The 15878-nt window shown below is 39.1% G+C and overlaps 1 protein-coding gene across 1 annotated transcript; it reads left to right on the top strand.

Annotated features, from left to right (window-relative positions):
- Window positions 1-9538: 9538 nt before the first annotated feature.
- LOC307167872 (kelch-like protein 10) lies at window positions 9539-13341 on the top strand (the record flags this gene model as incomplete). The annotated part of the gene is made up of 8 exons (XM_079887178.1): window positions 9539-9681; window positions 10011-10503; window positions 10968-11390; window positions 11807-12004; window positions 12226-12375; window positions 12544-12660; window positions 12980-13071; window positions 13185-13341. The coding sequence occupies 8 exons, from the start codon at window positions 9539-9541 to the stop codon at window positions 13339-13341; spliced, it is 1773 nt and encodes a 590-aa protein (XP_079743304.1).
- Window positions 13342-15878: the final 2537 nt, after the last annotated feature.

Here is a 15878-nt window from a genome sequence, read left to right on the forward strand (position 1 = left end):
ACATTTGTTAGCAAGAAGTTTTTTAAGGAAATGCAAATCAATTAAAATTTAATAAAATTTAGTAGGAGCACATATTATTTTAAATATTTTAATAGGTACAGCTCAGAATAATTATGTTTTAATTTGTTTACTTAAATATAGGCTATACATAAATATATCTGTTACACCGAATGACCATGGTACTCTGAATGACATTTTGACAAAAAATGAGAAAATATTGTCATTGTTCATAATGTGAACTTCACATTATTGCAGTGTTTTGATATTATTCTGTATCATTAAATTTCTGAGCAAATCACAGAAGCAGACGCTGAAAAGAATTTTAGAAAACCATTTTATCCCACAATGCATATCATATTAATGTAAAAATGAACTGAACTTGTGGTATTACTGTATAATCAGCATCTCATTTCATTGAGAACTTGAAGGACAAACATACACACACACACACACACACACACACACACACCTTAAATGGATAGTTCACTCCATGATTTACTCACCCTCAAGTCATCCTAGGCAGAGCCGGACAGTAACTGAGTACATTTACTTGAGTACAGTACTTAAGTACAATTTTGCGGGATCTGTACTTTACTCGAGTATCATTTTTGGGGAGTACTCATGACTTTACTCAAGTACATTTGAGAGGCAAATATTGTACTCTTTACTCCACTACATTTCTATCCATAACTGTGAGTACCCAAAAAAATTTGAAAAAAAAGGAAAAAAGAAACATCTCGGAAACCCTCTCAAATGTGATTGGATTGTGCAGGCGCCACTGATTGGGACAGCCTATCAGCAATCACCTTCAGCTTTCCGCCAAAGTCAACTCCATGGTCAGATTTAGATAAGAGACGAAACCATGGACGAAACAATGGATGAAGACGCAGCAGGTCCATCCCGGGAGCGATATTTTTTTTCCCAGGATGGTAGGGGAAGACTCATGAATATTCATTAGGGAAGTCATCCCTGATTGGTCTTAACCCCAGTGACGGGTAGGTTTAGGGGCGGGGTTATGGAGGTCATAAGACCCCCAGTGACGGGTAGGTTTAGGGGTAGGTCATCAGACCAATCAGGGATGACTTCCCTAATGAATATTCATGAGTCTTCCCCTACCATCCTGGGAAAAAAAAAATATCGCATCCCGCGAACGTGCCAAGCCGTGGCCCCACCTTGCCAGACTATTACAATTTTCTGAACAAGTTAATGATAGTTTTCGCTTCAAGTGTTTGCTGTGTTTACCAATGTAAGCACTATGGCAGTAGTAATGCAATATTTAGAAAATGTACTCTTGTACTCTTGATACTCAAGTACTTTTAAAAACAAGTACTTTAGTACTTTTACTTAAGTAGACATCTGACTGTAGTACTTTTACTTGTACTTGTACTTGTAAAATTTAGCAAGGGGTATCTGTACTTTTACTCAAGTAATGTAGCTGTGTACTCTGTCCGCCTCTGATCCTAGGTGACCACACTATGAAAAGGTGAAATTATCAAATATTTAAGAGCAATAAACTTAACTTGCTGCAGCACCACACAATCTTCAGGGTGCCCTTTGTCCAATACTTAAGGAAATACATAACACATAGTCATTTTAATATAATACAGCCATGCTACAGACATGCTTATGTGAACATGCCAAGGAAGCAAATTTTTTATCATGGTATTTTATACATTTATTTAAAAATGTAATAGTAAAATCAAAGTCCGGACCATTACGCTGAATGACAATTTTACACTTTGGAGCATTTTTTTAATTCATATTTTGTCATTTTATTTGCGCAAAAGTTTTTCGAAACATGAAAGTAGACACTTTACTTGCATTTAATATGGTTTTTTTTTATAAGTAAAATTACTTTTGTAAATTTAATTTGACGTGGACACACACATGCTAAAACACACAAAGTATTTTGATTTCATTTTTCATTGATGGAGTACTGTTTTATACCCACCATAAGGGCACAGAAAGACAGTAGAAAGTAAAGGTGGTCAGAGGTGCTGCAGAAGCAGACAGCATTTTTAAAGAATTCCATGCCAGTGAGGCAGGTGGGCATAGTGGCAAGGAGAAGACAACACATGCCATTTCTAATAGATACTATTGGCCTGGAATGTCAGTTGACATCGGAAACTGGGTGAGTTTTAATGACATTTTGCTAAATTGTATAAACCAGTTCCTATAAAAAAAAAAAAGTATGAAAAGAATTACTAAATAATGTTTTTTATTCAGATTAAATTGTGTTTTGCATGCCAGGCGAATAGACCTATCAAACTCCAGGAAGAGTACACTCCAATAATTGTGGGTCTTCTTTTTCTTCTTCTTCTTCTACAAATGTTGTCCAAAAATACATTGCCTGATTAGTTTGTGTAGGTGACTGAACCATGGCAGTTGGTTGGCATGGACTTAATTGGCAAGTTGACGATGAGTTCAAGTGGGAATCAGTACATCTGCATACTTGTAGATTATTTCACAAAGTGGGTGGAGGCATATCCACTTGCAACCAAAACAGCTGAGGAGGTTACAACGTGCATTGTAAAAATGTTTTATCGTTTCGGGGCACCGAAAAGAATACTCACAGACCAAGGCAGGGAGTTTGTGAATCAGGTTTGTATTTGCATTTGCTCAACTGTTTACTTTATTATTAATGTTGTTATATATTTTTTTGTTATATATTTTTTTTATTATACCAATACAATTATTTTCTCCAGATCAACAAAGAAGTTTGTGAATTGTTCGGTATACAACGCAGTCTTTGTTCACCGTACCATCCACAAACCAATGGGTTAGTGGAACGAATGAATGGCACAATACAGAGGTAAGATTAGTAATTGTAAAAGTATTTATTCATCCATCTCTCAGGTATCAGTGAATTGCATTTATGAGCCATAAAAACTTGATGTGTGAAATATAGGGGCTTTCTTTTTTTATTATATTTTTATTTATTTACTTTTTTAGAATTTGAAAGAAATGAAAGGGATTATTATTGAAATATTACAATATAAGTGTAATAATGTAATTGAATTGTAGTCCTTGAAAACCAAAAATAGTGCTTGAAAACTCCTTGAAATCCCTGGAATTTCAATTTACAGTATCTGTCAGAGGTGTGGACTCGAGTCATGTGACTTGGACTCGAGTCAGACTCGAGTCATGAATTTGATGACTTCAGACTCGACTCGACAAAATGTACAAAGACTTGCAACTCGACTTGGACTTTAACATCAATGACTCGTGACTTCACTTGGACTTGCGCCTTTTGACTCGAGAAGACTTGCTACTTTCCATGAAAACTGGGGAAAAAAATGTCCACATGGCCGCGCCGCTCTCAGTTTCTGCATCTGTGAAAAAAATGTGCACCACCGGTATGCATGCAGAGAGCGCGCGCGCTGCCTGCACGACATCCAATCACGTTGTTTTGATTCGACAGCATCTAACGCCCGTTTCACACATACTCCGTTTGCAGTGCGTATGCGCCAGCGGTGCGTATTTTTTTCCGTACCCATGTTAACAGGTTAGAGCTTTCACACTGCACGCGGTTGAAGTCCGTCGATCCGTTCCAGGTACGGTGCGTATACAGCAGTGCCGCGATCGTTTCCGCACCGAGTCTATTTCTGCTGTGCTGCAAACGCTGAATTAAAGTGACAGCGCATGTTTCGTGGTCAAAATGAACACAGATTGACCTAAAAATGTAGTAATTTCACCATAAATGCGATTAATTAAATAATATGTAGTAATCTCACCATAAATGTATTTAATTAAATACTATTTTCACTTTAAGACCAGGGAAAGCAAGGAAAACTACAATTTACCTCAACAAGGCGACATAATGAACGACACTCTCATTCGTGGAGGTGGAAAAACATGTTCCTTGACATGCGAGATTTATTGTATTAATTTAAATATAAAAGAAAAGGCATGAGAGTCGGCTGTTTTTTATATAAGTAGCCTACATGGTTAAATATTTGACCACTTGCTTTAGGAACTTAATATAAGTAGAAGTAATTAATGCATTGAATAATAGGCCTACGTTGTTTAAATTGTGTTTAAACGTGCATACGTCTATTAAAGAGTGTATGTGTACAAAGAGAATCGCAATGCTGAGACGTTAAGACCGGGGTAAATCAAGGGAAATACATATTTCAACAAGGCAACATAATGAACACTCGTCTCATTCGTGGAGGTGGAAAAACAAGTTCTTTGTGACATGCGAGATTTATTGTATAAAGATTTAAATTATGCAAAAGAAAGAGTATGAGTCTGCTGTTTTTGTCAATTTTAAGTTTTAATTTAAAATGTAGGCTATGCGATTTTAATATAAGTAGGCTACATGGTTAAATATTTTACCACTTGCTTGAGCAACTTAATATATAATTATATAAGAGTAATGCATTAAATAATACGTTGTTTAAATTGTATTTAAACGTGAATACGTCTATTAAAGAGTGTATACGTGTGTACAAAGAGAATCGCAATGCTGACAAAAAAACTTTTTTTAAATAAAAGTTGCTTAACTTCTGGATTTGAAATACAAATAGTGAGTAGGCTATGTATTTGTGGTACAGCCGCGGATCACGCACTGCAAACGCATCATATGTGAAAGCACTATTGCGTGTGCTGGTCTTCCACCGCATACGCACTGCAACACGCACCGCTTACGCACTGCAACACGCACCGCTTACGCACTGCAACACGCACCGCATACGCACTGCACACGGAGTATGTGTGAAACGGCGTAAGCAGGCCATTGCAAGACAACCAATGAAGCGCAACAAGCAACAACGCGCCAGTAGGCAAAATGATACCGAAGGTAGTTTCATTTGGCTATAAAAATTACGAGGTAGTCGACAAAAAACGAGTTGCAATTTGAAGTTGCCTGAAGTTGCACAAAGAAAGGTAAGTTTTGAACGAATGCTAGGCACCTTATCGGATGTACCGTAAAACTTCAAATAATAGCCGAGTCCCCAATAGACGCCTGTCTCTTTTAAACACTCTCTCTCTCTCTCTCTCTCTCTCTCTCTCTCTCTCTCTCTCTCTCTCTCTCTCTCTCTCTCTCTCTCTCTCTCTCTCTCATACACACCAGTCCATGGAGGCATTCCAATTATATTGGTTGGTCCAGTTTTTCAGAAGTGATAATTTTGAGGAGTGAGGATTTTATTGATGACATGTTTAAAAAGGTTTAGGCTAAAACGACCCATGTCTATTTGAAAGTTTAACTGTTTTGCAATATGAGGTCAATACAATACAGGACTGAAGCTGCATGCTGTGCATTGTTGTAGTGCAATATGCTGTTGAAATACAAGCATTTTTTGTGAAAATTAAATTTTCTGTTTTTCTGACATTTAATTAATGTCATTGTATAAAAAGAGGTTTAAATAAATACAAATCTTACAGACATACATGATTTGTATAAATTTTATTTCTGTGGTAGAGGACTTGAAATGACTCGAAACTAAAATGGTAGGACTTTGGACTCGACTTGAGACTTGTTGGCTTTGACTTTTGACTCGACTCGGGACTTGCCTCATCTTTGACTCGACTTGACTCGGGACTCGAGGGCAAAGACTTGAGACTTACTTGTGACTTGCATAACAATGACTTTGTCCCACCTCTGGTATCTGTATGAACCCTGCAAATAATACCTACAGTGGTGGCCTATGGGGCCTGAACATAAAGAAAAGGCAAACAAATTATACAGAGAAAGGGATGGATGACTGAAGGTGCACAATATACACATACAGTAGCCTATATGTTAAGTGGACCTGATAACATGGACAATGAGTTTTCATACATTGGTAGGCATGAGTGCGGTTCATAGTACTTTAATAAAGCAGTGCTTTGCTTCAGTTACACATTGTGTTGCAGAAAGTGGAAAGCAGTACAGAACTTCACAAACAAAAATGTATAAGCAGTAACCATATACCATTAAAGTAGTTTTTTTTTTCAGCACCCTTGGAAAACTGTGTCAGGACAAACCACAAACATGGGACAAATACCTTGATGCTGTGCTGTTTAACATCAGGTCCAAAAAACAACTGACTACACAGTATTCACCATTTTACCTGATGTTTGGAAGAGAGGCACGCTACTTCTCAGAAGTTCCTGAATCTTTTAGTGTGAGTTAATTCACTGCATATCTATATCTTGTTTCAATCATTTTTAAATATATCAATTCCTATCATTGTCTAGGTAACTGAAACAGTGGAAGATGTGCTCCAGGAAGAGCTAATCAAGCCCGCCATACAGACGCAGGACCAAGTGTATGAGGCAGTGAAGAAAAATATGCAAGCCTCCAGGGACAAAATAAAAGCAAAAAAACAAGCCTCAAGGGCTGTAATTCACACCTTTGTTCTTGGGGAAAAGGTGCTCAGAAGGAACATCAGAAGTCAGCAGAGGAAAGGAGGGAAGTTAGACAGAGATTTTCTGGGGCCCTTCACGATTATTTCCTTACAAGGCAAAAGTGCAGATTTAATTAGTGATGATGGAGTGAAATTCAAGAAAATTAATCTAGATCAAATGGTCCCATTTGTGGAGGAAGTGGCTTGAGTTCCTCACAGGCTCAGAAGGTTTGACACAGTGAACCCAGTGCCTCAGGTCCCAGGCACAGCGCCTCCAGTCCTTGTCCCAGGCACAGTGCACCTGGTCCCAGACACAGTGCCTCCAGTCCTGGTCCCAGACACAGTGCCCATGGTCCAAGTCACAGAGCCTCCAGTCCTGGTCCCAGACACAGTGCCCATGGTCCAAGTCACAGAGCCTCCAGTCCTGGTCCCAGACACAGTGCCTCCAGTCCTGGTCCCAGACACAGTGCCCATGGTCCAAGTCACAGAGCCTCCAGTCCTGGTCCCAGACACAGTGCCCATGGTCCAAGTCACAGAGCCTCCAGTCCTGGTCCCAGACACAGTGCCTCCAGTCCTGGTCCCAGACACAGTGCCCATGGTCCAAGTCACAGAGCCTCCAGTCCTGGTCCCAGACACAGTGCCCATGGTCCAAGTCACAGAGCCTCCAGTCCTGGTCCCAGGCACAGTGCCCCTGGTCCTAGACACAGCGTCTCCGGTCCTGGTCCCAGGCACAGTGCCCCTGGTCCAAGGCACCCCAGTCCCTGTCTGTGATATTGAAAAAAGTAAGTTGCATCTTAAATATAGTATTTAATATAGTATCTCACATTCCTGCATCCAGTGGTTCACAGCTGGAACTTCCAAAGGCTCACCTGAACAGGGGTACAGGGGTGGTTGGTAACTGTGTATGCACTGGAACGGTGCTGCTTCACACTGCTTCAGATGAAATAGTTGATCATGTACTAAAGAGAGCGTAAGCAGGTGCATCTGGTGCTGATGGCATGGTTGAATCTGTGACAGTTATATTACATTTTTTTCAGTTCTGAACCAGGGTAATTTATTGTTATTAATAATACATAATTTTCAGAAAATGCGAGCAGCACCCGATGATCGAGGGAAAACGGCCAGGTGGAGCAGAGAGGGAAAAGACAACGAAAAAGAAAGCACTCAGAGAACAAGCATCAAAATGTTACAAAATGAATGACCTGTTCAGGGCTTCAAGGAGCCTACAGGTCAGTTTCATCTGTAAATACTGTACTTTTTTCTTCGTTAACTTAGTATTGAAATGCTAGCAAATGTAAGCGGTATAGCGCCCCTATTACTATCGTCACTCAAAATACTGTATGCTAAAGGTGATTAATATTATTTAGTGTAAAGTTACATTAGTAATTTAGCAGACAAATATTAACATTTATGTGGTGCTGGGAGTAGGGAGACAGGAGTGATAGTGCAGACATCAACAAAAAAAATAATGCAATAACATTTTATTAGACAATTTAGAAAATTATGTCTGCCCATTTGTGAGGTTTAAAACTTTTTTCCTTTCCTTTCCTTTTTTTAAAATTTATTTATTTTTTTATTTTTTTATATATTTTTTTTTTATCAAATGAAGGTGGAGACACTCAACCTAGCACTAGCTGTGGTGCAATGATCACACATTCAGCCAGGGAGTGAGATGACATGTAGAAGCAAAATAAGATTAATGCTAAATGTTGTTAAATGTTGGATATTTAAGTAATTTTAAGATAAAAACAACAACATTTTGTCATAAATATAATACTTTGATTTTTTTACTAAAATAAATGTAGGCTAGATTCTGGGCAAACAAATTACAATAAGGTGGTTGTTTTACACCAAGGTGGAGACAGTTCTGTTTGTAACATGAGGCCAGAACAAGTGACAGGTGAAGAAGAGACAGGTACAAGAAAAATATGCACACTTTATACATACATATATATATATATAAATAATAAATAATACTGTGGTGGAATTTGCTGACTATTTAAATCTAGCGGGTTTAGTGTCTCATGTCGTAAATACAATGACGCTGGTAGAGATGATTCTGTCTGACCAATCAGTGATCTGCAGTGTTTTCACGTCACATTTTAGTATCAGTACGGTACGCTTGGAACCTCAACAGAGGTGGTACCATTTAAAGCGAGCCGTACCGTACCGTACCGTACCGTACCATGCTGTGGAAATGCGCCATAAGTGAGCCGTACCGTACCATGCAGTGGAAATGCGCCATAAGTGAGCCGTACCATACCATGCAGTGGAAAAGGGCCATTAGTGCTTGTGCTCTACAGGGGCTCGTGCTGCGAGCTGGGCCGACCATTTTTCACACGGCGGGGGTTTTATACGTTTCCCCATACGTAATGTCGAGGGACCGACTCGATGAGGGAACGTCTCTGGGTACTCACGTAACCGTAGTTCCCTGAGAGGAGGGAACAAGACATTATGTAAACTGCCGTGTGAAAAGCCTCTCAGCCTCAATAGCTCTTGTTCAGTCGAAAAGATTCTGAGGTTTTTTGCCGCCCGACGTCTCCTATATTGGAGGCCATTGGCTATTTGCAAGCAAAAGAGTTATTCAAATCAGGCTTCAGCATTTCGAGGAAAATGGATTTTCCCATACGTAATGTCTCGTTCCCTCCTCTCAGGGAACTACGGTTACGTGAGTAACCAGAGATGTTTCTTCCATTTTGTTGTTGTGCATTTTGTTGCAGGTGGTCTGACAAAGACACCGATTGTACCCGCTGTGTTGATTGTAAAATGGTTTACATCGTTTGAATCACAAGTATCTCAGATTTCCAAAGATAAGTAACATGTTTAAAAAATGTTTTTTAAGTTTTGTCTTTCAAGAGGTTAACTCTGTTAAACATCCAATGGCCCGCGGGCGGGACCTTGGAACTTTATCTGCCAGAATGCCCATGCTTTATTTATTGCATTTGTCACTGAGTTTTTAATAATTTTTAATATCTTTGTGACAGTGAATATGTTTTATGCAAAAGGAATCGATAAAACAAAACTCTATAATAATTATGTGGCCAAGACACAAACTGAAAAAATATATATTCAAGCTCTACAACTATGATGTCACAGAGACATTCTATAGAACTCTCCTGAGCAAAAGTCCCACAAAGACAAAATCCTGAGGTGACTCTAATCAGAGTTTAAGGTGAGAAGACTGAATACATTTACAGTCCTGAGATAACATGGAGAACATGAGAGCAACAGCCTCTGACGTGTTTGATGAAGCACGTTTACTGGGCGAACACACTGACATGATCATCAAGTCCAATGACAGAGAATTTCAAGTGCACAAGATCATCATGTGTGGCTGCAGCTCCTACTTTAGGTGAGAAGAAGCATTTGAACTGCAATTGTGCGCAAATTACCAAGAAATGATTATAATTATATACATAATTTCAACATTATACTGTTGAAACTGCCTAAGCTTTCCAAATATATATATAATCATGAAAATGAATGATTGTTTTGCCAGAACAAAGAATGTAACTACGGTATCTAGGAAAACCCTTTCTTGAAATGTAATTCTTCATTTTAATGGAATTGAAGAGTGGCAATGTTGTTTACATGAGAAAATCTGGCTGAAATTAAAATGTAAATAATGAAAAGTTATTTTATTTATGCTCATTATTAATTCTTTGTCAAATTTGTTCACAGGGCTCTTTTCTCCAACAACTGCAGCAGCCCAGCACAACATTTCTGTGAAATTCAAGGAATATCCAGAGACATCATCCCTCTTATTATCCAGTATGCGTACACAAGATCTGTGCTCATTACTCAAGAGAATGTGTTGGAGCTCTTGGTGGCGGCTGACATGACCTTAGTCTCAGGTCTTGTAGACGCCTGCTGTCAGTTCCTGGAGTCACAGTTATGCCCAGAGAACTGCATTGGCATCTACAAGTTTACAGAGGACTTTTACTCCTGCTCAAAGCTCCGCTGTAAAGCAAAGCACTACATCCTGCAGCACTTTGAGGAGGTTCTGGACGAACCTGATGAGTTCCTGGAGCTCTCCCTGGAGCAGCTGGAGGAGATCATTGATGAGGATGAGCTGAATGTCAGACAGGAGGAGGTGGTTTTTGAAGCCGTCCTCCACTGGATTAATCATGCACCAGAAAACAGGAGGCAACACATTGCCGTGCTTCTGCCAAAGGTAAAACAGAGATTTTTGTCTCGTTTTTCATTTCAAATATCTTAAAAGTCTTAAATCAAGATACATTTTCTGCTATAATTTAATGTTAGTTAAATGTTAGAAATTTTGTTTTGTGGTTTTGCCATTTATATATATATATTTAAATTTGACTATAATTTAATATAATATTTTTTCAGTTTAATTTTTTTATTATTTTAGTATGCATCAGACTAAATGAAAACGAGAAAAGGTTTTTAATTTTATTTTAAGGTTTTAGTTTAACTACAATAATCCTGGCATGCGGTAAGAAAAATAAACTGAATTCAAAGGGCAAACAAGTTTATTTTTCGTCCCCTTCTGACAGATTTTTTCTTCTTGTTTTAAGCAGTAACTCACTTAATTTTGAGACAATTTTTCATAAAACGACTGCTCAGTAACAGTCTTACAACAATCTCTGAAAGTCTAAACTCTCCCTTGTGCTTCAGGTTCGATTGGGGTTGATGTCCTCAGACTACTTCCTCAATAATGTAAAGTGCAATGCATTAGTGATGGAGAATGAAGCCTGCATGCCTGTTATCATCAACGCAATGAAGACTTTGTTTGACCTCAACATGGAGGAGCCCACCAACTCAGAACTCATGCATCAACTGACACGTCCACGTCTGCCCTCATCGATCCTATTGGCCATCGGAGGATGGAGTGGCGAAAATCCCACCAATGCGATTGAGGCATACGATGCGAAGGCAGACTGCTGGGTCAGTGTGACTCCTCAAGAGGATGAGCGTCCCAGAGACTCTCATGGTACAGCAGTCCTGGATGAGTTTGTCTACTGTATTGGTGGTTATGATGGTGTGGAGTATTTCAACAGTGTGAGGAAATTCAATCTTATCACTCAGACTTGGCATGAGGTGAGTAATGCTGTAGGTCAACATGTAACTTTAATTTAGCTTCCTTTACAAAACAGTATTGTGGTACAGTGATGGTACTAGACTGTACTTTGATATGGACCATAGTGCTGAATGATGTGCTGTACTCCACATTACTTCAAAGAATAGATACAAACCATGATACGTTTTTGTTTGTGTTCCAGCAATTGTTATAATATAATATAATATAATATAATATAATATAATATAATATAATATAATATAATATAATATAATATAATATAATATAATACACCAGAGCATCATGATTGTGTCAAAAAATACCATTAAGAAAAATAATAATAGTATTATTGTACTATTTTGCAACTGATAGGACAGAACCAATGAGATGGTGTATTGGTGTGTGTTTGCACACTGATGTATTTGGTGTGTTGTAGGTGTCCCCCATGTATGAACGCCGCTGCTTTATTAGTGTTGCTGTTCTGGACGGGCTCATTTATGCCATTGGTGGCGTTGATGGACAACAACGGCTTAAAACAGTAGAGCGCTACGATCCAAACACCAATCAGTGGACAATGATGGCACCCATGAATAGAGAGAGGAGTAACGCCAGCGCCACCTCACTGCAGGGCAGGGTAAGAGCACTTACCCATGATTCCACTCTCTTCTGCTGGAGACTCTTAATGCCTGTAAAGCATGCAGGAAATGTGAAATAGAGATATGAAAGGAATAGTGTTAAAATGGAAAGGAATATCATAAAATTTACTTAAAATTTGAGTGTTTTAAACACTGCTTTTCTGATCAGTCTGTGATGATTGTGTAGGAACATCATGCATGTTATGTTTGTGTTTGTCAGATTTATATCTGTGATGGTTTGAATGGGACCGAGCATCTCTCCTCTGCTGAGAGCTTCAACCCTGAAACAAACCAGTGGACTCTCATCGCTCCCATGAGTAGCCGCCGCAGTGGTCTTGGTGTGATCGCTTATGCAGATCTAGTGTATGCTGTGAGTATTAAACACAGTTTTATAGTTTTAATTAACTATGATAACCATGACACAAATACAGAAATATGGAACAATCACAGTTTAAAGTTTGCACTTCTGTAAATGCATGCATGGATGTGCATATACAAATGCACAGAATACATCAATAAAAAGTGTATTTATTTAAAGGTTGGTGGTCTTGATGGTGCCAGTCGTATGCGGAGTGCGGAGGCCTACAATCCGCTCACTAACATCTGGAGTGATGTTGCATCAATGTGCAACCCACGCAGCAGCTTTGGCATTGAGGTGAGATGTGGACAGTTAAAATCTGTATCTGGTGAAACTATGAAATAACATAAAAATAATGATTTGATTATAATGAATATGCAGGAAAAAAATTGGTTTTGGTCCCATATTGACAATAAGTGGAAAGTTGCACCCTAAGATTGTAGAAGGCTTCAAAGATAAAAAGTGTTTGACTATAAAAACATCTACCTAATTCAAAGAGTCAGAAAATTCTAACTATGTTTAATTGAAGTGTTGCATCTGTAAGATTTATTGATGTCAAGTTAAAGAGTTTAGCTGTACATTATTTATTTTCCTTTTTCCTTTCCTCAAAATCCAGGTAGTTAATGGTCAGTTGTTTGCTGTCGGAGGCTTTAATGCATTCAGCACCATCTCTGATGTGGAGCGCTACGACGAGAAGACAGATCAATGGTAACTTCCACAAACACTAAATCTCACAGATCATTTCATACTGCATTAGATATAAGTGTAAGTCTAATGCAGGCTATATTTCATTGCATTCACTGCATCTGTTTTCTATACAGGTTTGATGCAAATAAAATGGGCATTTCCCGCGGTGCTCTGAGCTGTTGTGTAGCATCAGGATTGCCTAACATGGCACAGTATGCTGCCCTACGAGACTCCAGACACAAGACGAGTCTGACAGTGAATGATCTCCCTCTAGCAGATCTGACAATCTGACTACAAAGGGAGTGTCATGTCTCCTGAATAAATGCATTCAAAAAAAGGGGCTGTAATCAAGAATGTTTGGTTAGATTTAGTTTATACAGTGCATTATGGAGAGGATAACGTGGAATTAAGAGCAAAAGTATACATTTTGAAAAGATATGTGCAACTCCAAAATTAAAGAATATTCCATAAAATAAAGGAATACATATTAGTAAACATTAACTAAATAACTATTTGTATAATTGTGTTAAATGTGTTAATTGTGTTAAACCTACAAATGTATTTTTATGATATAACTGTAAAGGGACTATATAGTCAATTACTAAGCTCAGGTTCATCTTACCAGTTAAAATGTAGTCTGTGCTTTTGTAATTATTTATTTTAAATTTTGTGATTTTAACTTCTGCTTTAACAAGCTTTTTTATTTTATTTTATATTGTAATGTTCAAATGTTCTTCTAATAACCATAAAAATGTACTACAGTTGCCAAATAAAACCATAGAGAAATGTATTCATAAATCTTTAAAACTATCTAATTAAATATTGGGCACTAAACATTCAGCCAGTAAATAAAACCTGGATAATATATATTGTAGGCTACAATGATAAATGAGACCCTATAGACCTACAAACGTGTTAAATTATATTGTAGACTATCAATTGTTTATGTAAAAACAAAACAAAAAAAAAACAGTATAACACCATTAACAAACATTTCATATACAATTGAACACGTTTGTAGGTCTATATTGTCTCATTTATCATTGTAGTCTTATTTAAGTTGATTTTCTTTACTGTATATTTATTTTTGGACTGATAGTGGTTAATAAAGTCAAATAATGACATTATGAGATGTTGCAACTAATACCTCACCATCAGCATTAACAAGTTTGTCCATCAACAAACCGATTAATTTACTTATACTTATTTATTTACCGAGTATTTTTCTAATTTATTGCGGTGAACATGTGGAAACTGTATCAATATAGTGCATACATTAGCCAAGCTCAAGCTTGAATGACTGATGTAACATAAACGTTGATAAAACAAATCTTGCTCCATGCTTAATCTTTCTTCAAAGTAGTGAGAACGACAGACAATCTGCATTTATAGACCCAGTTATAGGTAATAGTGGCCCACAACTGATTAGCAGAAGTATTTCAGTAAGACAGTGATAACGCGAGTTAGCCAGAAGCAGGAAACAATAGGTTACTGTTCGTAACCCCGGTTCTCTGAAACATCGAGTGGAGAGATCCACCTATGGGAAGGGCATCCGCACCTGAACTCTGCAGAAGCATCCAATTGCACCAAGTCTGGCCTGACAGACAGAAGCGCGTGTCCAATGCCCGGTAAGGGAACCGCCCCTTACCAAGTGTATAAAACACTAGCACGCGCTATCTTACCTCAGTGAGCATAATCGCTTCTCGTGCAGCAAGCGGGGCAAGCTTGGTGGATCTCTCCACTCGATGTTTCAGAGAACCGGGGTTACGAACAGTAACCTATTGTTCTCTTTCATCATCTCGTGTTCGAGATCCACCTATGGGAGATATGGACAGCTCCCCGATTGCCCAGTACACTACAATGAGGCCCTGAAAGCCAGAGGATGGTCACCTGGAAAGGCAGTGCATGACTTGTCACGAGGAACCCACTACACAATGTGAGGAAGACACATAGCAACAAGGAATAACATGTGGTAACATGCATTCATGAATAAACCTGACCACACTCATAATGGTGAGTAAATGGTGCCAGGTGCAGGTTAGAAACATGCTTAGTGACTTTAAAACTGCTGGACTAAGCAGCCCATGCTAAATTAGGGGTAGAGGGCCTAAGAGCACAAAGCTAAAAAAGAGCCAACACCCAGGACAGAATGAGCTACCGGAGTTCTGGTGACATCGAGCCGGTAGTATCTGACAAACGTGTGGGGAGAGGCCCAGCTTGCAGCGGCACATATGTCCTGCAAAGAGACTCCCTTAAACAGAGCCCAAGAGGCAGCCATACCTCTAGTGGAGTGAGCTCTGATGCCCTCAGGCGGCTGCACTCCCTTAGATTCATATGCCAAAGATATAGCTTCCACAAGCCAATGAGAAAGGCGTTGCTTGGAAATGGGGTTCCCTGAGTACGGGGGGCCCCAAGAGATGAAAAGCTGGTCGCTATTTCTAAACGAGCTGGTCCTGTCTAAGTACACCCGCAGGGCACGAACAGGACACAAAGCATTCAACCTCTGATCCTCTGTGGAGGAGAAAGGAGCTGGGTGAAACGCGGAAAGCTCAATCACCTCACACGTGAATGCCGGGAAGCATTTTGGCATAAAGGCCGGGTTGGGCCTGAGAAAAACCTCATCTCCACTGAGAGAGAATTTAGTGCACGAGGGATGAACAGAAAGTGCATGGAGATCACTGACACACTTGGCAGATGCCAAGGCCAGGAGCAGAGCTGTCTTGAAAGACAAATTCTTCAGGGAAATACTTCCCAGGGGCTCAAACGGCTGTTGAGACATTGCCTCCAGCACCATGGAGAGGTCCCACTCAGGAACTACTCTCTTGGGG

The sequence above is a fragment of the Squalius cephalus genome, assembly GCF_949319135.1.
Source record: "Squalius cephalus genome assembly, chromosome: 11".
NCBI lineage: Eukaryota > Metazoa > Chordata > Actinopteri > Cypriniformes > Leuciscidae > Squalius > Squalius cephalus.